Consider the following 23,253-nt stretch of genomic DNA (forward strand, 5'->3'; position numbering starts at 1 on the left):
AGGTCAAGCCTCAACCAACGATTCCCCAGCACAATCTCAGCCAGACAATGAAATATGTAACTGCCTGGGTTTACTACCTATATTAGGTTCTCATCACCATAGTATCTGAGCATCTCACAGTTATTAATGCATTTATCCTCCCTATACCCCTGTGAGGTTGGGAAGTGCTATTATCCCCATTTTACAGATAAGGAACTGAGACACAGAGGAACTTAAAGGACAGATTTACAAAGATACTCAGGCACCTAAAGATGCAGATGAGCACCTAGTGAGATTTACAGAAGTGCCACTCCCACTGATAACATAATTCCCATTGATTTTCATTTAATTTAATTTAATTCCCACTGATCTCCCCTAGCAGCTTCCCAAACATAGAGAGCAGAAAGATTGACAACACAGAACCCTACAGTGCACCACATAAAAGAACCCTGGGAGGAATTGATTATTTGCCCATCAGCACTCTCTGGGCCCCCTAAAAAGCAATGAAATAGAGCCAATCTAATACGACACAATCCACCAATAGCAGTGTCTGCAATCACTTCAGCAATGTGGGATGGTCAATGGTTTGAAAGGCTAAAAGAATCAGTGAGGTCTATGACTATAGTCAGAAGGAAAATACTGATCATCAAGAATGCAGTCTGTCTATGCTCAAGTCTAAAATCAAACTGAAAGGGTCAAGACAAGCTGAGACCTTTAGATAATACTAGAGCCGTTTTGGCACAACCTTCTCAAGATCTTTCCCTATCTCAAAAAAAGAAGGTTTTACAAACTATGGCTTGATCCTCACACAAAACTCCCATTAAGGTAAGGCTGTATCGCAGCCCTTTTACACAGGAATAACTTTGCACACGACTGAAACCTGTGTACCATTTGTGGGGTGGCATTCTTTAAGCACTCAAAAGGAGTCAAAATGTCACTAAACAAAATTTCCTGAGAATTAAACAGAGAATATATATAGAGAGAGTCAGTGTCCTTACCTCTCAGTTGAGCATGTCCTCTGAAGGAATTGCATTCAAGGGCTTCTTTATAATCTGAGGAAAAGAAGTTTGGGGAGGCTAATTAAATACTAATCGCTAAAGTCGGGAGCACTTTGGAGACAGCATTAAACCCAAATGTGTTCTTCCTCACGTAGAAGATAGCTGTGATGCAGGAAAAGATTAACCTCCACAAACTTCTTTTCCATTGAGTTGGTGAGCAAGAGAAGAGGGTGGAATGGGTTTTATTAACGCTGTTGGGTTGCTTGTGGCTGATTTTGCTGAATGTCACTGTGGTTGGCGGGGCAGGTCGCTAGCTCGGTCACTGGTCACTTTTTTGACACTTCTTTCCTCTCTGGGGAACCCAAGAGTGGCCGAATTGGCAAGAGTCGGCGACGGGGCGTTGGCGCTGTGCGCCCTGCAGGTGGCGCCGTGCGCCCGCCGCCGGGTGGACTGGCTGAGCCTGTGGGAGGAAAGGACCGAGGAGCTGAGCTGAGCTGGGCCTCGCCGCCTGCTTCTGCTCTCGCCGCGTTACCTGGCCCGGAGCGGGCGGCGGAGTCGAGGCGCCGGCGCCGCCGCCGCCATGGGGAAGCGGGATAACCGGGTGGTGAGTGGCGCGGGCCCGGCCTGGCGGGGCAGCGGCGGTAGGGCTGAGGGGAGGCCGCCCGGGGAAGCGCGTTCCGGGGAGGCCGGGGTGGGGCCGCCCGGCCGGGGTGCAGCGCTCGGCCCGGCCCGGCCCGCAGCGCCTCAGCCGCGGGCGGGAAGGGGCCTCGGTTAGCCCTGCTCGGCTCCAGGCACCCCGGCCCCCTCTAGGTACCCCGGCCTTTACCCGGGCGTTTGGGTTATGCGACGGCCCCGGCCTCCTCGGCGGTAGCGTGGGGCTGCGCGGGGATCCCACCCTCGCCCCGCGGTGGGGCTGCGCGGGGAGCGGCCCTTGTCGCTGAATTGTCTAAAGAATGTGTGTCAAGTCAGGTCTGGGGATCCCAAGATTGGGGGCAGCCCCACAGGCGCACACAGCACTCGGGGTCGTCATGTATCCCACAGGCGGCTCCTGTCAGCGCTGCAGGGATCCTTGCTTCCAGCTTGGACTCTCTTCATGTGCACTGGGAACTTGTGGTGCTGCTGATGATGTTAATGACACTATCATTCTTCTGCCAGAAACGTCTCCCATCAGTAGTGTGGGATTCTTGAGTAAAGCAGCGGGTACCATTCACTTGGGCTGGGAATCCAGCATGTTTCCCAGCTGAGTCAGAGACCTTTCCCCACTGATCTTAAATTGTGGTTTTGTGTATTGTGTCTTTCAAAACAGGACAGCCAGACAGCCCAAGGAATGTACTTGTGGCATATGTGGTAGAACCTTTCATCTCCCAGTCAAATCTACCACAAATCATTAATGACTATGTGTTGTTTCTGGCTGATATTTGTTTCATGTTCTGTCGTGTGAAGAAAGTTAGGGTGCTGGCTAGTTCCCTCCAACGAAGTTTCCCCAGCAATATTATTATTGAGTGCGCTAAGCTGATTTATGGAATAAAGAAAACAAGGCCTTTGGCCTAAAGTATTGGATCCATGTTGGTCCCTTCTCACTGCAGAGATCCTTGTCTCTACACACACAGCTCTGTTGACCAATAGGTTGTTCCCCAAAACAGGAGTCGACCGCCTCACATGTGATCTGATTGTAGGATCAGAATTTAATTTTAGATTATCAGCCTCCTGGCCTTCAGGTCCTCCCTCTTTTCAACTAGCCATCTACCACTAATACTTTTATGCTTGACTTCATGTTCATATTTCATTTAATTTTATTAAAAGACAGATTTTGTAACTAACAAGTTGTGTGATTAAAAATAAACCAAATAACATTATTTTGTTTCAGTCTGTCCCCCTTCTTTGCCTGTTCCCAGCAGACAGATCCTTCAGTGGGGCTATGCATGACCATAGTGATCTCTCTGCAAAGAGCAATTGATAGGATTCAGGCCTTAGAGTGTAAGGCCAGGTTTATGCTTAAAACTTTTGCCACTAATGTCAGTTAGGAGTGTGATTCTTCCCCCTCTCCTCCCGCAACATTTTTATGCTGGCAAAAGCCCTGGTGCAGATGCAGTTATATTAGCAAACAAGTGCTTGTGCTGGTACAGCTTTTTTTTCCTCAGGGAACTAATATACACTGTATCAGAAAAAGAACTGATTTGCCAATATAAGTTACATCTACACTAGGAGAGTTTGCTGGTATAGCTATACTGACAAACCTTTCTATTGTAGACAAGGCCGAAGGCAAGGGCCTTCTCTTTTCTGTGTGTGTATAAAGCACCGTGCACACCAATGGTACTGTAGAAATGAAACCACAAAAATCACCACCCTACTTTGTATTGAGACAGTTAGAGAGAAAGCGGCAGAAGGGGTCAAGCTTGGGGGAAAGGAGCAGAAGAGTCTGTGCCCTCTAGAAAACATTCTCCTCCAGAACCTAGAATGAAACCCAAGGTTCCCAAGCCTCACCATTCCTCTGCAGTTAGCAATTGTCTGTGTAACCCACTGTCAAAGCATCTCATCACCCTCTACTATTGTTCCACATAGAGCATGACAATTTACTGCTGCTTTTTACTCAAGTGGCATAGGATCTGAAGGGTCTGACTCTGCTGGTGAACCATAAGTTTCACTATGATGCCACATGATAGAATGTCTAAGTTTTTGTTTGCTCTTTTAAAAAAATTCTGGGAAATTAGACACCAAAAAAAAAGTTTAAAAATCGTTACTAAGGTTTCAAAGTCAAGTACCCAAAAGTTAGGAAATTCCCTATGCAACCTTCATTTGGCCCCTTTGTGCATATGTATTATGATACAGTCTTTCATCACATACTATTTTTTTGGACAGGACCCCTGCCTCCCTGAGTTTATAGGATGGACCTGCTCTGGGGATGAATCAGAGTTGTATGGAGAAGGGGCCTGTTATATGTAGGACCCCTTGCTTAGTTTGTTGTAGAATTTGGAAAGTGTGCAGTAATTGAGGCAGATGATTGGAGGAAGAGAAAGGATGGCTTCAGTCCCCGCATTTGCCCCATAGTTCATATGTAATGCTAGGCAAGTCACTTGACCAAACTTTTCACAATTTCTGAGTGCCTGATTGAGACCATGTGGTGATGGTGTGATCTGTAGAATTGTGAGCGCTCATAGCTGTGACTGAAGTCAATGTGTTTTGAACATATAAAGTGCTATATAATTCTAAATACTCTGAAAAATCAGGTCCGAGGTGTCTCAAATTGGGCACCCAAAATTAGTGGATGGATACTTTTGACCTTAATCTCTTTCTGCCTCAGTTTCCCATCTGTAAAATGAGGATAATAATATTCCCTAATCTCACAGACGTGTTGTGAAAATAAATTAATGTTTGTAAAGTCTTCGGATACTATAATCATAAGTTCCACGGGAAAACCCATGAGGAAATTGATAGTTCTGTCTTTAGAACAGGGTTTGAATAGTGTGCAGTAAAGAACAATAAGGAGAAAAAAAAATCTAGAATAGCCTCTCACTAAATGAATGCTGTCCATTATATGCAATAAATTTAGCCAGGGTCCTGTGGAAGAAATAGTATATGATCATGTATACATTATGATACAGTATATAATTACATAAAGGGGCTGAATTAGAGGTTGCACAGGCAACATTAATTCTGTCATTTTTTAACTTGGGAGTTTTCTTGACTTTTCAACCTTAATGTTTTTTTAACATAGCTTACTTGATCTATTTGTAATACATCTGTCCAGAGAAAGGAAGATACGTATACACAAGCATTAATGTGGAGATACAATTCTAGAATGCTCATGACTCAAAATTTTAAAAAGTTGTTAGGGTATTACTTCCTTGCTCTGGTAGGCCCAGGATATTTTTAATATTTGGATTTATAAAATTTACCACATTTTGACATACATATGAAGAAAACACACATAATTGAAAAGGAGGAACAGATGACAAAGGTTGATTAGATCTGTTATAATGGCATTATTAATGTTAACTTGAATATTTTAGGGGTCAAAATATATAATTTAGTACTTAAATGCTGCTAAATTCACCAAAGTTTTGTTTGTTTATTTACAAATATTAGGTTTTTAGTATTAAAACAAATCCTAAATGTAGTAGTTTTGCTATGTGGTAATATTTGTACTAATTTATACAGTCTTGGTTGTGTGCCACCGTCAAGTGTGTTTTGAGCAAAGTGAGTCTAAGGCTTGAATGTACTTTGCTGTGCTAGAGAGTAAGAATAAGACATGAGATATATGGCACTGTAATAATACTTTATAATAGTGCATCACATCCAAAAATCTCAAAGCATTTTATTTAGGAAGTTAAATATCACTAGGCCACTGGAATAGGCCCTTGTTCCTTTTGTGGATAAGTAGGTTTCACCATTATATAACTAATAATTGGAAACGTGTTGAGTCTGCCCATCAGCTTGAATCGTTATCTTCATTTGGCTAAATGCCGTCCATCCTTAAGAAACAAAGTCAGACTCAGAATTGTTTTCAATAAGTAAAGAAAATTGTATGTGTGGGTTTTTGTTTGTTTCTGCAGCAAAGTAATTCAGTTTATTTCTCACTTGGCTTTGTCCCCTCCAAGGCTTATATGAATCCTATAGCCATGGCCAGATCACGAGGTCCTTCCCAGTCTGCAGGGCCAACAATACAGGACTACCTAAACAGGCCAAGGCCGACATGGTAAGTGTGGAAATATCTGATTGCTCCTTTTGCAAATCCATTTATTTGATGAAAGTGACATTTATTTGATGTTAAGTGCCCTCCTTCCCAGGACACACTGTGATATTTTTATAAAGGGATTCCTAGTCTTTGATCAAAGCATTTTTTCTGAATATCTGTCCTAATTTTATGTTTTAAAAAAATTGTGGCAATGTAAGATGATGGTCTTTCAGCAATCAGTTTTGAAAAGAAATATTTTAAATTGGTCCTTAGGCATTTTTAGCAGCAATTTCTCAGGCTATGTCTACACTATAAACTTAGGTTAACCCAAGATATGTTGGTGGAAAGTCACCTCAGTTAATATATTCATGTATTCTTGGCTGCCTGCATCAGCGCTGCTTATACTCACCGCTCCTGCTTGTGTCGATGCACACTGGTGCACCACGGGTAGATATTCCAATGTACCAATGTCTGGTGCACTGCTTTTTGGGAAACTTTTGCAGTGCATCGTGGAGCAGAAATGAGTCACACAGGGATGACTGGGAGCAAAGGGTCAAGTTCCCGTCATGCAGCTTTCTCCATCACATAATGCCATTCATTTCCCAAAATGTTTACATCTTTTTTTTTTTTAAATCCTTGTGCGGTACTTTTCACTGTCAGAAGGATGGCTCCTGCAGACTTCTGCAGTATTGTCATGGAAGTTGCAAACACAGGACAAACAATCCTCTAGTTATTTGCAGACCCACAGGAAGACCTGCAATGACAGGTTTCTTTCTTTGAGGACAGATTACTGAGGGACATAGTGAAAACCAATTCAGGGTTGTTGGTGGCATTCACGGAGCAGCTGGGGACAGTGGAGCACTGCTTCTGAGCTGGAGGAACAGGCACTGACTGGTGAGATTGCAATCTAGTGCAGTTTTGGGATGATGAGCAGTGGCTGCAGAGCTCTTGGTTGCAAAAGGCCACATTCCTGGATCTGTGTGCCCCAGCCCTGCAGGGCATAGGCACCAGAATGAGAGTTGCATTGGTAGTTGAGAAGTGAGTGGAATACCCATGATTCTGTGTGGCATGTTGGAGGGTGAAGGAGTTGCTAAATTGGAGTTCTTCATTGACTGCAAAGAGGTGAGTATGTGACTGTTGGACCAGTACAGCTGCGCCACTCTAGACCTTCTGGTGAAGACACTGTATGCTGATAGGAGAGCAATCTCCCATTGGCATAATTCCACCTCCATGAGAGGCGGAAGCTATATCAGCGGGAGATGCTCTCCTGTCAACATAGTGATGGTGTGGACAGTGCTTAGGTTCTGTAACTTGTGTCGCTCAGGAAGGCATCTCTTTCACACCCCTGAGCGACGTAAGTTAGATCGATTTAAGTGGTAGTGTAGACCTGCCCATAAAAGTTTGCTTATTATAGAAGCTTCTATTACCTTTTGAACTTAAGATTGTACCTCATTAGTGTGTCAATGTTTATCTGCTTTAACCTTGTAAATAACTCACGTTTCTTTTTCCTAGTTAATAAACCTTTAGTTAGTTTGTTACAGGATTGGCTAGAAGCATTGTCTTTGGTTTGAGATCTGAGTACAACTGACCTGGGGTAAATGACTGGTCCTTTTGGAACTGGGAGTAACCTGAATATTATTATGATTTTTTTTATATTTAAACAGTGTAAGGAAAAAATGCACATGCACACTTGCGTGAGGTTCCTTCCCCTTCATTGGGCTCATCCATTCTTGTCTGGTGGGTTTGGCTACACTGTGGTAGGGTCTCAAAAAGATCCTGGCTTACAGCATGGTTGAACCCCCCCATGTCCCTCCTCCTCACCTTCCTCCTCTTCCTTGCTGTTCACAGCAGGGGTCTGTGGCTTGTGCTCTTCAGGGTTATCTGTGGTGGTCTGCAGGGTGCTGGTGTGGTGTCTTCCAATTATGGCATGCAGTTTGTTGTAAAAGTGGCAGGTTTACAGCTCAGCACCTGTCAGTTGTTGGGCTCCCTGGCCTTTCGGTATGTGCAGAATGGTTCCTTTGCTTTCACACAGTACTGCTGCTGATCCTTGTCATACCCTTTCGCCAACATCTCCTGCGCAGTCTTTTCATAGATGACTACCTTTCCCCAACTAGTCTAGCTCTCTTCTCCTGAAGGCCCAGGAGATCCAATACCTCCTGTCTATTCCAGGCAGGAGTGCTTCTAGTGCATGGAGCTGGCAGGGTTGGTTGGGCAGTTGCGCACAACGATGGAGAGCTGCTAGATGTGCTCACCAAGGTGGGCAGTTAGGAATATGTGGGAGTTTTAAAGATGGGGTGGGGTGGCTTCTGGTCTCTGTGACCCCTGGGCTGAGGAGCTCACAACTATGATCAGAACAGTCACTGCAGGACATTTTGGGACAGCTGCTGGAGGACTGTTAGGGTCGACGTAGGTTACATAGTGTCTACACTCATGCTGTTTTGACCAACCATGGCTCAATGCCATTCGGGGAGGTGGTGTTACTCTCACCATAACAGGGTACTTACATTGACCTGAGACAAATTTGAGTGTAGACACAAGCAAAATAAGTTGACACAAGGTGACACAGCAACCTAACTTTGTAGCATAGACCAGGCCTAAGAATAGAAAAACTTGACACCTCTATTTTTTCTCATGGCTATTGTTACCAGAATCATGGGGATGTCTTCAACAGTTTTGTTTTATTTTTAAGTAATTTTGTTAACAGACTCACACATGGAAATAAATTTTTGGGTACATTTTTAGAATTGAATTCTACCTTGCAGAACTGTCTTATTAAAAATTATACCATTTCTTAAGATGAATTACTGAAATTATCTTGTGTTCCATCCATTTTATCTTATGATACAACAAATGCAAGCATACTTTACCTATCAGGATATTATGATATTTTTATCTTTAAGATATTATGTAAATTGTAACATAACCCAAAGATAACTCTTTTTCTTTCCTCTTTCATGGGAAATTCAGATAAAGATAAGCTGAAAAAACAGACTTGGATTACTGTCTGTGCATATCAGTGGAAGTTTTAAAAAAACTTAATGTCTGTTCAGGTGTTTTTTAGATGTATAAATATCTATAGCAAGATGTAAAATCTGTGTATTTTTTATATAAAGGGAAGAAGTGAAAGAACAACTAGAAAAGAAAAAGAAAGGATCAAGGGCATTGGCTGAGTTTGAAGAAAAGATGAATGAGGTTTGTGATTTGATTAATTTTATGCTGGTGGATCATTTAGAAAAATTAAAATGATCTTTCTATTCCACTATCATCAGCAGGATGAAAAGCCCACTGTGTGATTGTTCATGAGCTAACTTTGTTATGAAAATATTTAAATTAGAATTACAGCAATTACAGAGCAAAAATAATCTATCCTTTCTCCTGCTAATGCAAAGTTGGTCTCTGCAGTGTATATCTGACAAGTTCTGTCCAGTCTAGTTTTGAAAAGGTGCCACCAGAAAAGAATTTGAATTCTTATAATATACTAGAGGGTCTCACACTTCATAGTTTCTATCGGCCGAGCTTCTTCATCCTTCTATTCCACTCCACAAATTCCCTGTGTACCATTCTCCTATTCTCCTCTTATTTCAGGGACTCCCTGTAACTCCCACCCAGTCTCGCTCTGCCAGGGATTCTGTGTAGTCCCACATTCCTGCTCTTCTCATATCGGGTACCCCATTCTGCCCACCCTTGCCAACAGTTCTGTTTACCCTCCTCCCCCCATTCGGTCACACCAGATTTCCCGAATCTCCTCTACACACCTTAGGTTCTATGTGCTCAGTGTTCCACCATACCAGGGTCCCCGTTCTCCTACCCATGCTAGGGGCTGTGTGCATGTTCCCATTCCAAACCCTCTACCCATTATTATTTGTCTGAGAGATACGTCATTCAGGGCTTTGACACATTGAAGTTTATTGGGAGGATGAGCACGAGGTCTTGTTCTGTTGTAAGGTGATGGGTGCTATCAGCCAGTTGTCTGAACTGTAGACAATTACAGCGGTGCGTGAAGCTGTGGCTATGCTAACCAGATGACAGGGGTTCAATGTGTCACCCATTTCCCCCCCCCTTTCCGGTTTTCTGATTTTTTTCCCGTAATTAATAGGGTTCTGGCCACTGATACGTAGAACATTCCCTAATGGTGGCACACAGGAAGCTTGGTGGTGTGGGGGAGGTGAAGGAAGAATGCAAGGTGCCCCTGATGTGTGCAGTGCACTCAGCCTACAGAAGCAATAGTGTATGGTCCTCTATTCGATGTGAAACCTTTTCATCAGAAGCTGTCCAGATCCTTACCCATTATATTTGAGAAAAGATCTACTCATATTTGGCTGTACTTGATTTTTAAAAAGCAGATTACTCACATTGCTACAGTGAAATATGTATGTACAGTTGAAGTAATATCCTAATATAGATAGTCAATTAAGGTGTTTATGTATATATTTTTGTTTAAATAGCTTGAGGATCAAGGAGCAAATTAGCAAGTTTTGCTCAAATGAATATTAATCTATTTATATTAAATGAAATATGTAATACTCTAGGTTTAGGATTAGTTGAATTATCTTTTTAAAACCTACAAAAATAATACTTGTGTGGCTCTGTCACAAATGGAAGATTTCAGAGGTTCCTCTTGACAGCAAGGATTTGAATTATGTCAATGATCATTATCTCTCTTTTTTCAGAATTGGAAGAAAGAACTAGAAAAACACAGGGAGAAATTATTAGGTGGAAATGAGAGTTCCTCCAAAAAGAAAGAGGTAAATATCCTAAGTCTGGTAAAGTATTCATGTTAGGAGCTGGATTTTCCTGATGTGACGTTCTTGCAATGAAACAGCCATCGCCAAAGAACACAGGTTAAAATGCAAGTTCAGAACAACTTTCCTTGCCTGTGTCATATGTCAAGAGACCATGATGCAATGTAACAAAATTGTCTTTTTTTTTTAGAAAAAGAAAAAGGAAAAGAAGAAATCAAATAGGGTGAGCAAAGTTTTCAGGTTTTTAAGTTTTCATGGCTTGAGTTCCTGAAAGGACACAATAAGAGTGTAATTTGGAATTGTATACGTTTAAATAACTATACTTGTGTTGCTTGTTATCTGAGAGGTAGTTTAGCTGGTATTTGAGGGGGAAAGGAGAATCTTAAACTTCAGTTTAAAAGAAAAAGGGTCTTGCTGATTTAAAAATAGAGAATTTGTCGAGAGAATGCCATACATATGTTGTTTATCTGAGGAAGAATCACTCATAAAAATGCCCACTTCATACACTTTTATTTAAGAAAATCTGCCCAGGCTAGGCCTTTAGAACTAAGATCACTGTTGATAACATCTGCAAATGCAGAGACATTTGAGAGAGTATTTGGACATTCCTTTACCTATTTCTCAGACAAAATGCTGCATCTCACAAGCTTTAATTCTTGTTGTTTGGTCAAGTTGTCTTCATCTTCCTCTTCTTCATCGAGCTCTGATTCTTCCAGCAGTTCATCTGATTCTGATGATGAGGTGAGAACTAAAACAACGGAATTGTACCTTTTTATGTATTTTCTTTGAAAGTGTGCTAGTATATAATTCTAGGATATGCTGGTGCCACTTATCCTCTTATTTGGGTTATTTTTAGGGTGGTGCACTCAAGAAGAAATGTATGGTTCTTGTTTTAACATGGAAATAGTAATTGTAGATAAGTCATTATTTTAACAATTCAGCAATAACTTTTGCATCTGCTTACTCTACACAGTATGAGGAGTCCCATTTACTTCAGTGGAGCTGCTCACAGTGTGTACATTTAAGCACATGTGTAAATCGTTGCAGGACTGGGGCCAAAATTTTCTTTGGAGTGATGATAACCATTCGTGGCCATACATCTCAGGAACAGTAGTCTGTTAGATAATTTCTCTGTTGGCAGCTTGTTAATTACAGCTGAAGGATTATTGGTTTATCTGTGAGATCTGAAACTATTTACTGTAGTTTTTAAAAGGGGAATGAGTTAAAGACCTGATATTTCCTATAACCAAATTAACAAATGATAATCTAGTTAATACACAAACAAACTTGTTGAAAAAATTAACTTCTGGCCTCACAGTTGTGCTCTCCGCTATTGTGTAAGAGACTAACATTTCATTCCACAATTTGTTGCTGGCCCTCAACTTTCATTGAATTCAAAGGGAGTTGAGAGCTCCGAGTACATGATCGGCTCTCTTAGCATTGGCACCTCACTCAGAAGGCTAGCAGAGACTTAAGAGTGCTACAGAGATAGCAAACAGAAGGAGTGCTTCACATCTAGCAGCAATCCTTTCATTTATTGTGAAACAGTCTGTTATAAAGCAAGCCCCAAAGTGGTTTTAATGTGATGCTTTGAAGAAAGGAAATATGCAGTTGGGAACAAGAAAGGCAAATCTTCAGAGCTCCCTCTGGGAGATAAGACTCGCCTCTTTCTTTACAGGAAGGAAAGAAATTTCTAGTGCATCAAAAAGTACAGAAATAGACATGACACTAATAGATATGTTCAATTAATAGATTTTTCTGTGCACCAAACCAAAATATATTTAATAAAAACATATTAAAAGAATACTTATTAGTAAAACACTTATTTTTTTTAAAAAGCCATTTTGGTTCATGAGTTTAACTTCGTGTGTGTGTGTGTGTGTGTGTGTGTATTAAATGTAGATGTTAGACTGCATTTATCTAAATGTTTTACTCTCTTACCTTTTTATGCATTGGCTAATGAAGGTTATCCTCTTGAATATACCTAAAATAATATAGTTCATACAGAAGTTCTTAAGTGGCAGGTATAGAAACTGGATTCACTTTGACTTTTACAGTGAATTGCATATTATTTAGGATTTCTTTAAAGAAAGATAAATTAATTTCCCATTAAATTAAAAATAAAACCTGGGCACACCATTATTACTTTGAAAAAATTCTGGTCATGGCCTTTTAGGCTAGATCACTTTGAAGATGAAGATTCAGGCCCTATGATATACTGTGGAAAAAATAAAATAAGAAACAAGGAAACTAGAAAAATTTGGATTTATCACTAATATATATTTTGAATAAATGCAGGAAAATTAAGAATATCAATCACCACAAGGCAATCTTCTCTGTAGTGCTGTATTCATCAACAGAACATATTTACATAGAGAATCTTGGGTTTCTGTATTCTTCAGACTGAATATTCAGTTATAGATTTACTGTGAACAAATACAAACATTTTCTCTAAAACATTTATGCATAGGATAAGAAACAAGGGAAAAAACGAAGAAAGAAGAAGTATCGCTCCTCGCGGAAATCTTCAAAAAGCTCTACGTCTGATTCTGAATCAGATAGCAAGGTAAAATGTCATGATGTATTAGTATTGGGAATTTTTCCTTCATTTATATTGTAAACATTTTAATATCTGATTTTGTTTTTGCATATCCACGTTTTTATTTCTCTTTCAAACATACAATGCTGCTTGTGGGTGGTGGGTATAATAGGCATGGGAAGGCTAAACCTTCCCCTGGCGCAGCTGCTGCTGAGCTGTCGCTGGGACTGTGATGGCCACGCTTCTTCCCTCCTCCACTCCATTCCCCTCCCTGCCATTCGCTGCAGTAGGGCTCAGAACTCCTCTGAGCAGCCCAGGCTCAGAAGTGCCCCAGGCACTGGAGGGGATGCTCCAGGCACCACTGGGGGCTGGGCTGCTCAGGGTGCTGGCTGGCCGTGGAGGTTGCTCCGATGTGCCAGCCGGCAAGAGCAGGGGTGGAGTAGGGCAGGGCCTTTGGGTGTAAGGGGGGCGCTAACCTCCCCAAAGGGGTTTGTGTGTGCACATGCTGCCCATGATGCTACTTTATGGGAGCAATTTTTGGCTTAAAACCTGGTAATCTAGGAAGCCATTTTATGTGAAAGCTCTTTGGGACTAGGTCTGATCTTCATTTGTCTGTGAAGTACCTAGCTTAGTGTATGTGCTATATAAATAATACTACTTAACTCTTACATAGTGTTTCATACATACATCTCAAATGATTAAATCATTCCACACACACTCACCAGGTTGTTAATGGAAGTTTGAAAATTCATCCCCTCACACCTATAAATGGGTTGGGAGACATTTAGACATCTGCTGCTTAATGTGAGACAGAAGTCTCCATTCAGTCTATGTCCTGTCAGCTGACGCGAGGTGGATGGAGAGACTCAGAACCTTACCATTTCTTCCTGCCTAGTTATTCTCCACCTCTGATACTTTCTTCAGTCTGTTGGCCCTGCTTGCATTCTGCCTTTTCTGCTGGCTCTTGCACAGTGTGCCTCTTTGCAATGCTTTCAATAGAAATTACTTGTCTTGTATTATCACAAGACAGGAAGGAGAAGTAGAGAGAGGCACTCCATGGGGTCTCAATCGGGGAAAGCAGAACATGAGCTATTCTATAGGAAGTATGCTTCGCCTTAGGTTTATATCCTGTCCCCTTGGGTCTCCCAAAGGACTCTTACTTTTCTCCTTCAAAGCATATGGACTCTGCAATGGTAGCTTGTTTTTTAAGGTCCTTAGGAATAGAGTGATGGTGGCTGACCTTCTCTCCATAGGTTCTCTGCATGTTCTTCTGAGCAGTACACTATTCCTTGATTTCCCACAGGCCTACCAGAGTAAGAGCAATGTCTTTGCATGCTGCAGAGCAAGAACAGAAGCAGGTTACCAAAATGGTAGTTTTTTCATACTGGTCATGTGTATTGCCAGGTAAAATATCTCAGCACAATTTCTTAGCACTGTATCCCAGAACAACTGTAACGACTTTGAAAGGAAGGCCCTTTTATACAGTGAATGATATCTGGTCAAGATTTTGTTGTGATTCCTACCACTGTGCACTGAAATCATTGTGTGAAAATTAATTATTTTCACCTTCCATTTAGGACAGCACAAAAAAGAAAAAATCAAAGGAAGAACATGAAAGAGAAAAGGTAAAATATTAAGTACTTAAAAAATAAAAATCTGTCTCAAAAAACTGAATTTTATACAACTATAGACAAAGGACTGTATTTTTAAATAGAGGCACAAGTCTTGTGTGTAGGGCAGTTGTGAATTAGGCTTGCACATCTGGGGCCAGATTTTCAAAGATGCTCAACTTCTATGTAAATAATTATTGCCAATGGGAGCAGCTGGGGGCTGAGCCTGAAATTTTGACCCCTATAGCTGCTGAGTGCAAAAATTGCTAGTTATGTGGTAAATTTGCAAATTTGTTCAAGCAGATAGGGTGAATTCATGAACAGATGACTAAGTGGCTTTCAGATGGTCAGAATTTGTCCTAATGTTTACACTGTGCTAAAAATTGATATAACCTTGCAATAAGATGCATCAGAGGCTACAATTTTGTTGCTGTGCATTTAAGTGAAAGCAAGCAAAGCTTACTTGTATCTAAATGTAACCACATAGTTGTATGTGCCTGTTATTATACCTGTGCTGAAAAATTGTCAAATAAACTTACTAACCCAGGCAAAAATGCGTTAGTCCACCCTTACTATAAACACCAACATCCGAACCATACACACAAACACACACACTTTCATCTTTCTTCCACTCCACAGAACACAACTACCTGCCATTGAAGTCAATAAGGGTTATTCATATCCTGTTTGGACATAAATAGAGCCCTTGCAAACACTCATGTACATACCCACTCACACACCCACACATCTTTGCTTTATGTCTGTTTCTCACATAAACCAGACAACCATCTTTCTCCCTGGCATCCACTTGCTATTCCTCCCCCTCCATACAGACACACCCCCCTGGATTTGCTGTGACAGTTCTCAGGGGACCGAGGACTGAGAGTCACCTTATTAGCCGGTGCCTCCAGTGAGAAGGAGTCTTTTCTGTGGTAGCTGGGTGTCATCTCCCTAACACTGCCATCTCTTCTGCCACTTGCACTTTTCCCCCCGCATTCCAAATTCCTAAATACTTTTTCCTTGCCCTACTAAATCTGTTACCTCTCAGCAGCTAATCTTCAAAGCAGCAGTTCTTAATTCAGCCCCTTCTCTCTGGCTAGCCTTACATATACAGTGATTGCTTCCACATTTCTCCCCCATTTTCTCTAACTGCAGATGTCTTACCTGTCATCCTGGCTGCTTCACTTGCAGTACCACTTTCTCAGTGCCTGTGGGATGGGCTGAGGGTTCTATTCTATCCCCTCATTGGGTTAGATGGTGGTAACCAAGACTACTGAGATCTCTGACCCCACCATGGAAGAGGATAGAGAGCACATGATCTTCCTTTTCCCTTCATATCCCTTTAGCAAGGGATCTTCCTTTTCCCTTCCTAGCCCTGAAGAGCTGGGTGGAAGGAGGAAGTTCCATATCAACTTTGCGAAATCCATTAGCTTGGCCCAGTGCAAGTACAAAGCTGGCCTGGACAAGTCTGACCAATGTTATCAACTTCTGAAGGATCTAAGATTTCTTTTTTTTTAATAAAGTAAATTTTAAAAACTTAATGTTGCAAGTACAAGCTGGTATGAACTGCTACTGCTGTTCATAGTTGGGCCTATATGGGGAGCTGTGCTCTTAGTTCAGTAGCAGAGCAAGTGGAGAGCTGCAGTAAATATATTTGTACAAATTTACTAAGTAGTCTGTATCTCAGTTTCATTTGAGTTTGTGCAATATATTTTAAATGTTTATTGCACTATAGAATTTTTATTTTAAAATGTGTTGCAATAATATTTTCCCTACCTTAAAAGAAAGTATAGTAGTTATGTAATGAAGCTAAGTAGTATCAAAAGATTCATTTCTGTTAGGAGCTTCATGAAGATTTAGACAATGGCATTGGTTGCTGCATTCAAGCACTGTTCAGTTTCTTGGTGCTGATGCATAATTACTTCAGTAGTTCAAACTGTTTCTTTTTAATAAAATAAAAAATATTTTATATTTATATTCTAGATATACTTGGTCCTGCCTTTGTGCAGAGGGATAGAATAGATAACCTCTTGAGGTCCCTTCTAGTCCTATATATCTATGATTGATTTTAATGTTTCATTTAAATTATGAGTGTTTTTGTCAGTCTGTGTTGTTTTATTTTAAAGGCTATACTTTTCCAGCAAACAAAATACTTATGTTTTATTTTGTGTAGGACAACAAAAGTCTTAGTAGGAAAAGGAAGAAAATTGATCGTGGGAATGGACCTTTATCCTCTGAGTCCTTATCAGAGTCAGATCCTACAGAGGAGGTCAGTGTAAAAATATTTAAAAAGTTTATTTGGTAAGTTAAATGTGCATAAGTTAGTAAGCTAGTTTGACCATGCTCAACTCATCAATAGACTAAGTGGCAAATTATGTATTACCTTGAAGCTCAGTTTAATTAGATTTCAGTGATGTGACCTATCTCAAAGTTGTACAAGCACTGTCCTATTTAATAAGGACTCTTGCCCAATATTGTTCGTTAAAGTTAGGACTCTTACTACTTACTGATTATTTTAAACTATTTTGCTGCTGTTAAAATTACAACTTCTTCTGAATACCATAATATTCACTAACATCATACTATATGCTTGACATATTGCCAGTTTATGGGACTGTCCTTTCATTAGTATGTGTAGAAAGGCAGGGGATTTCCAACTCACTTCTATTAATGTTAGTTACTTCTGGACATTGCAAATTTAATCAGTGTTTGGTTTTCTTAAATCAAGAGTGTTACATTGACTTTAGTCCCTATACTAATATTGAGATCCTTTCATCTGGGTGGATTGATTTAAATCAAATACTTGTAATCACTGATTTTAATCATGATTTAAATCAGCAAGCAGAAAACCTTGATTTAAATAGTTTTCACTCTGTTTTGCTTTTGTATTTTTTATTTTCTTAAGGAAAAGTTGGTTTTCATTGGTTAATAACTATTAAAACATGTTGATTTATACCTAATTTAGCCTTTATAATAAGTTTGGTACTTCTTAGTAGAAATGAATAAATGTGTATCAATATAATATAAGCAGTTATATAGCTTACCTTACATTTATTGAGATCTTAATTTTCATATTTTTATTATGTTAGTAAAAATGGTGAATTAGGCATTTACTAGATGTTGGTTGATATTGATTCTTTGTATCAAAACATGGTTTGTATTTAAAACTGATTTATTAAACACAGGAAATATCTGTAGTTAGTGAATTTAGCTGATTTGTTTCTAGATGCTGTGTCCTTTAGGATTGTAAAACTCGTAGATCTCCTCTCATTCTGAGTTTTTATTGATAGCTTGGAAGAGGAAAGCAGGTCTTCCTGCTTTTTCAACTCCCAGTTGGTTTCTTAACTTTTGAATAAACTATTGTTTGAACTGAACTAGTGGAATAAGAAAGTATTCTCTTTGCACATGCAGAAGAGGCTATTGGTGTCAAAAGCTGATTTAGCACTTCAGCAAACTCTAGTTCCGGGTACTTAGCCAGTGACTTCCTCCAGTTCAGTAGTCTGACTTTCTTTAAAACTTCAGCAGCAAACATGTATTGCTTAATATTATTTTTTAATTTAAATAATTTTTTAGACTATAGTAAATTTAGTCTGAAACAGGTTGTCATAATTTCAGATTTCAATTTGAAGTTTAATTTTAAATAGCTTTATTTTTTAAAAATAAACCTTTATTTAATTTAAATTAAAAAAAAAGTATTTAAATTTAAAAAACCAATTGTATTTAAATTATCAATTTTTATCCACCCTGTTTTCCATATAGAATTCCAGATTGAGAGAAGGCTAGGGTCTGTTGGAGTTGTGGATTTTTTTTCACATAGCTAGTTTAATAATTTTACTGGCATCTACATATTTCCCTGCTATGCTACATGTTGTATCAGCTGACAGATATTGTTTCCTTGAAAACACAGCACTTTTTATTTCCAAAACCAGATGTTACTTGATAAAATGATTTGCAGAAAATAGCACAGATATCCCAGTGTATTTCTTCATATTGTTACATTATATACTGTACCATTATTGTACCATCATGCTTTATAGCCAAAGCTAAAATGTTTTACTTACAGTATGTTTGGAAATATTATTCTACCACAAAAACTTAATTATTTTTTTAGATACAAGTGAAAAAGGAAAAAAACAGCGAAGAAAGAGAGAAAATAACAGCAAGTATCATTCCTATTACCATAAATTTAGAAAGTATCTTAACTCTGTGAAATTAGCATCTACTTTTATAGTATTGGACAATGCCCTTTACAAAATTGAATATTTTATGGAAAATTCTATTCTCAGGTACACAGTTGTAAATCAATAATAACTTAGTTTACTATTGGAAGCTTCTTGGCCTTTATATCAGTTTACCTTAGAACAGAATTTGAAGCTGTCTTCATAGATTCAAAGGCCAGTAGGCACCACTGTGATTATCTAATCTGACTGACTGTATAACACAGATCATAGAACTTCCCCAAAATAATTCCTAGAGCATATCTGTGTGTTTCTAAATACAGATATGTATGAATAGAAAAGTTATCTTCTAGATGCAGTAAATGTCAAATATGTTTACTTATGGTCACATTAATAAAATGGAACTTTAAACCCCACATGATGTATGCTGGTATAATATACATCCTGCTCCATAATATATAGGTAGAGATTCTGTTCTGTGCCTCATAAAGTGTGTCTACACTAAATCTGGGAGCGTGCTTCTCAGACTGGGTAGACAGACATGCATTAGCTGTGCTTAAACTAACCTACTAAAAATAGTGTGGATGTTGCAGCATGGTCTGCAACACATGCACAGTGTAGACGTACCCTGTGAGGTGCATCACTGAACTCTCAGCCCAGAAGGAGGGTGGGGAAGAAGGTTAAGGCAGCTTTAAAATTCCTTTGTTTCCTCTTGATTTTTGGGTGGCTGCAGTTGCCTCTGGCATAATTTGAACAGCCTTGGAGGCCTGTGTACTTTACGGCAGCCTCCTAGGCTGCTCTGTGGGCCCCAACATTGCTCATTCTCCTTGGCACTGGATACTGAGTCCGTCCCCTGGCAGACCCTCTATGCCAAGGCTTGGGAAGGGGTCCTCGAGAGAGGTTTTTACCATCTCTTTACGCCTCTCTGGCCCTTTTACCCAGTACAACGGGGCAGGAGCTGGGATGAGGATCTTTCCTTTAACTAATTTCTTTACAAGGACTTTCTGCATTAATCACTCTTAAATTTATCACTTTCATTTTGTTCAGTATGTAATCTACATGTGGATTTGAAGTTATAAATTTTCCAGAGTTGGGTAGGTTGTCAGCCATGTGACTCAGAGTGGCTGATGTGTTGAGCATTTTCTTTTAAATAAATGTACATTACATACAATGTATACCGCACTGAAGCTATATATCTTGCGTATAGTGGAATAGATATATATAGTACTGAGTGACAATTCTTGTGTATCATTGTTATAGCATATAACATAAACCTGGTCCTGCATGCGTTACTCAGGAAGAGCTACTGAAATTCTGCCTAACTGAGGACAAGCAGATTGTTCTATTAGATTGTGTGTCTGTGTTTAGAGTATTAATGTTAGGTCCTGATCCTGCAGCCTTTTCTTGACTGTATAAGGGTTTTCACAATTGAGTTTTTGTATTATTTCAAATTAAATGAGGCATGTGCTGGAGGCTGGAGCCTAATGCAGTTTATTTTACTGTCAGGACTGGGAAATCAAACTAAAATGTGGACAGTGAATAACCAAATACGTATTTGTGATTATATGGGGCTTCCTACCCTGCTCTTTCACAAATATGCAAAATGCCATTTGCCTCTCAAACCTCTTATTGATTTATTTTTTCAACAGTTCATAAGGCGTTCATGTGACTTAAAAGATTAGGAAACAAAATAGTGACAATGGCTATTTCAGACCTCTTATCAGACCAAAATAAAATTAACTTTGATTTTTTTTTTATTCATAGTATTGTATCTTCTGATGCTTTTACATTGTCTTTTCTTTCCCCCACTGTGGCATTATAATACTGTAATCTTATCTGAAATATCTTTGGACAAACACCCTTTCAAAGTTCTTATACCACTTCTTTAGCTAAATTTTAATAAATGGGTTTTGAGTTATGAAATAACTTACATTATTTAACTGTTTTAAAGGATAAAACAAAAAAGAGAAAGAAGCACAAGAAACGTGGTAAAAAGAAGAAAAAAAGACTGCTGGTTCAAGTTCAGATTCAGAATAACACTTAAATCAAGCCTGACCCTTCAACAAAAGTGCAATGACTAAAGGAAACTTCAACTGTGAAAATTATGGCAAACTTTTACCACACTGCATGAGTTTTCCTGTGTTTTAGAAATATTACTAGACCTTCAGTAGCCAGCCAGGTGCCACTGTGCCCAAAAAGACCATTGTTGTTACCTGCTGCTTAATACCTGGGGTACAATTTTTTTTAATTCCAGTAGCCAGTGTTAGTTGTTTGAAATCATAAGAGAGGGTGGTCCAGCTAATATGTAAAATATTAGAAAATAGAGTGAAACCTTTTAGATACTAAAAATAGTGTTTTAACAAGTTAGTAATAAAGTCTAATTTTTAAACCTGCAGAAATAAAATCCAAAATTCATCTTGAAGAAGAATATAACACAAGACATTGATAACACAACATTGATACTTGGTGACTACTGATGCCATTTGTGAAATGGGAATAAAATAGTAACATTTTTAAATGTTACTTTTGTAGAAGTATTTATGATAATTTTGCCTTTTCTTTTCTTTTCTTTTGGGGGTGTTATCATTTTGGCTAGCTGAATTAGGGTGCCTTTGATCCTTGCACATCCAACTATTTTTAACAGTACAACAGCTATGTTTCTTAGGAAGATTAGAACTGGTATCAGCAGGTTTTTCCTGAATAAACAATTATGGGCCTCTACCATGTACTTCTGCATTAAGTAAGAGCAGTGACACTTTGCAGCATAACTTGACATCCAAAAAGACCTTACCTCCACTTTATTGAAATGATGCTGAATACTGTGCTATTAATATGCATTACATCATTTAAAGTAATTTTGAGTTCAACAGAACATTTTTGGCAAACACTGGTAGCTTTTTCCTTTTGCATTGTCACTGAGATATTTAGAATTATTTTGCATGTTTTGTACCATTTTTAAATAACGTATAGGTATTCAGTTGTAACCAGTGATTTTTTTTTTTATGAATTATGTTCCAGGTGCAGAGTTTCATATATGTATTTACTTATTCTTGTCGTAAGTTCATTTGCTGTGATAAAATGCACACTTGCTGAAAATATTTAGCATGTAAAAAGCAGGGTTTTGATATCTAACAGCTTCATATTGAAGCTGATTTTACTCTAAGCAAGTTCAGTGGCAGACCTGTTATGCGGATGTGTCTTGTTATATAAAACTACTGCCAGAATCTCAGTAAAGATACTCTCTAAAAAGTTTGTCTTTGTATTTTTTGACCACAGGACCATGGAATGTTGGCACAAACAGACTGGGCTATTTGCATCTTCAGCTACTTCAGTAGCAAAAACAAGAAAGGAACTTGATACATTAGCAAAACACACACAAAAATGAAAGCAACCCTTGGACTTCAGCTTTATACAAGTGCACACTCTCTAATCCTCTCACTGTCTCCATTGCCTGGTCAGCAGTTGCCTTTAAGGGCTGCCCATGTGTTCCAAAATGTTCTACTGCAGAACAAACTAATAACCCATCTCACCCCTTAGTATGCATGCTAGTTATTAACTACCTTAAGTACAGTACTGAAGTGCAAAACATAGTTTTCTGCTACTCATAAATTTTAGCACCTTTCCTAACCCATCATAAATCTGCAAATCATGAAAGAAATGGGGGAATTAGGAAAGATAGTGTTATTTTTGCCAGTTTCCAGTCAGATGGGCTTATACTTAAAGCAGGTTCTTGGAAACATCCAAATTTTATTTTACAAAACTGACTTCCTAACACTACTAGATTAAAACTTATTGAAATGGTTCTTTGATCAATCATCTATGCTGAAGCTAGTTGAAATTGCCAGTTTTAAAGACAGTTGCATCATTGTTGAGAATAAATTCCTTGAGCTGTAAGACTTCAAGACAAAATGGAGTGATCTAAATCAGACTTGATGCTTTGAAAAACTAATTTGAAAATATGTGCTGTTGCAATTTTAGATTAAGACTTATAGGGAACTAAATTATAAATGCTACATCTAGTTGGGGTATCTTACTTGAATTTTATGAAACTGCTATAGGCAAAATACAAATAATTGGAAATGAATGGCCTGATCCTGCAAGTCCAGGAGCAGGTATGTAACTGTACTCACATAAATAGTCCCATTTACTTCAGTGGGACTACACGTGTTTTAAATTAAGCATGTATGTTAGCATCCAGAGCTAATATGGTATATTTATTAAACTTTTAGCGGCATGAAATGTCACTTCAAAATAAAATTGCTTCAGTATTAACAATGAAAAGTTATTTAGATTTTCAATACTTTAAAAAAGTTATTGTGTAATTTTTATATATATCAGCCACATTTTTCAAAAATAGGAGCCTAAAATTAGGTTGCTATCAGGATTTTCAGATATATTTAAGTGACTCAGGAGTACACATCACATTGATAGCAAATCCTGGTGGAGGGGTGTAGTCTGGTCAAAGCATTGCAACTTTCTTAACTCGTGTAAGTTCAATATAGCAGAATGTGGTGCTAGTGGCAAATGTAACC

At 39.0% G+C, this 23,253-nt stretch overlaps 1 protein-coding gene across 1 annotated transcript; it reads left to right on the forward strand.

Annotated features, from left to right (window-relative positions):
- Nucleotides 1-1,320: 1,320 nt before the first annotated feature.
- FAM133B (family with sequence similarity 133 member B) lies at nt 1,321-21,970 on the forward strand. The gene is given in 12 exon segments (XM_067562201.1): nt 1,321-1,581; nt 5,576-5,673; nt 8,766-8,844; nt 10,323-10,397; nt 10,585-10,617; nt 11,067-11,135; nt 12,865-12,960; nt 14,511-14,558; nt 16,717-16,812; nt 18,655-18,702; nt 20,673-20,727; nt 20,730-21,970. Coding segments are annotated over 12 exon segments (750 nt in total). The 5' UTR covers nt 1,321-1,557; the 3' UTR covers nt 20,759-21,970.
- Nucleotides 21,971-23,253: the final 1,283 nt, after the last annotated feature.

Source organism: Emydura macquarii, unplaced genomic scaffold (genome assembly GCF_026122565.2).
Source record: "Emydura macquarii macquarii isolate MOO-44397 ecotype Brisbane River unplaced genomic scaffold, CSIRO-AGI_Emac_v2 contig_2422, whole genome shotgun sequence".
Classification (NCBI taxonomy): Eukaryota; Metazoa; Chordata; order Testudines; family Chelidae; genus Emydura; species Emydura macquarii.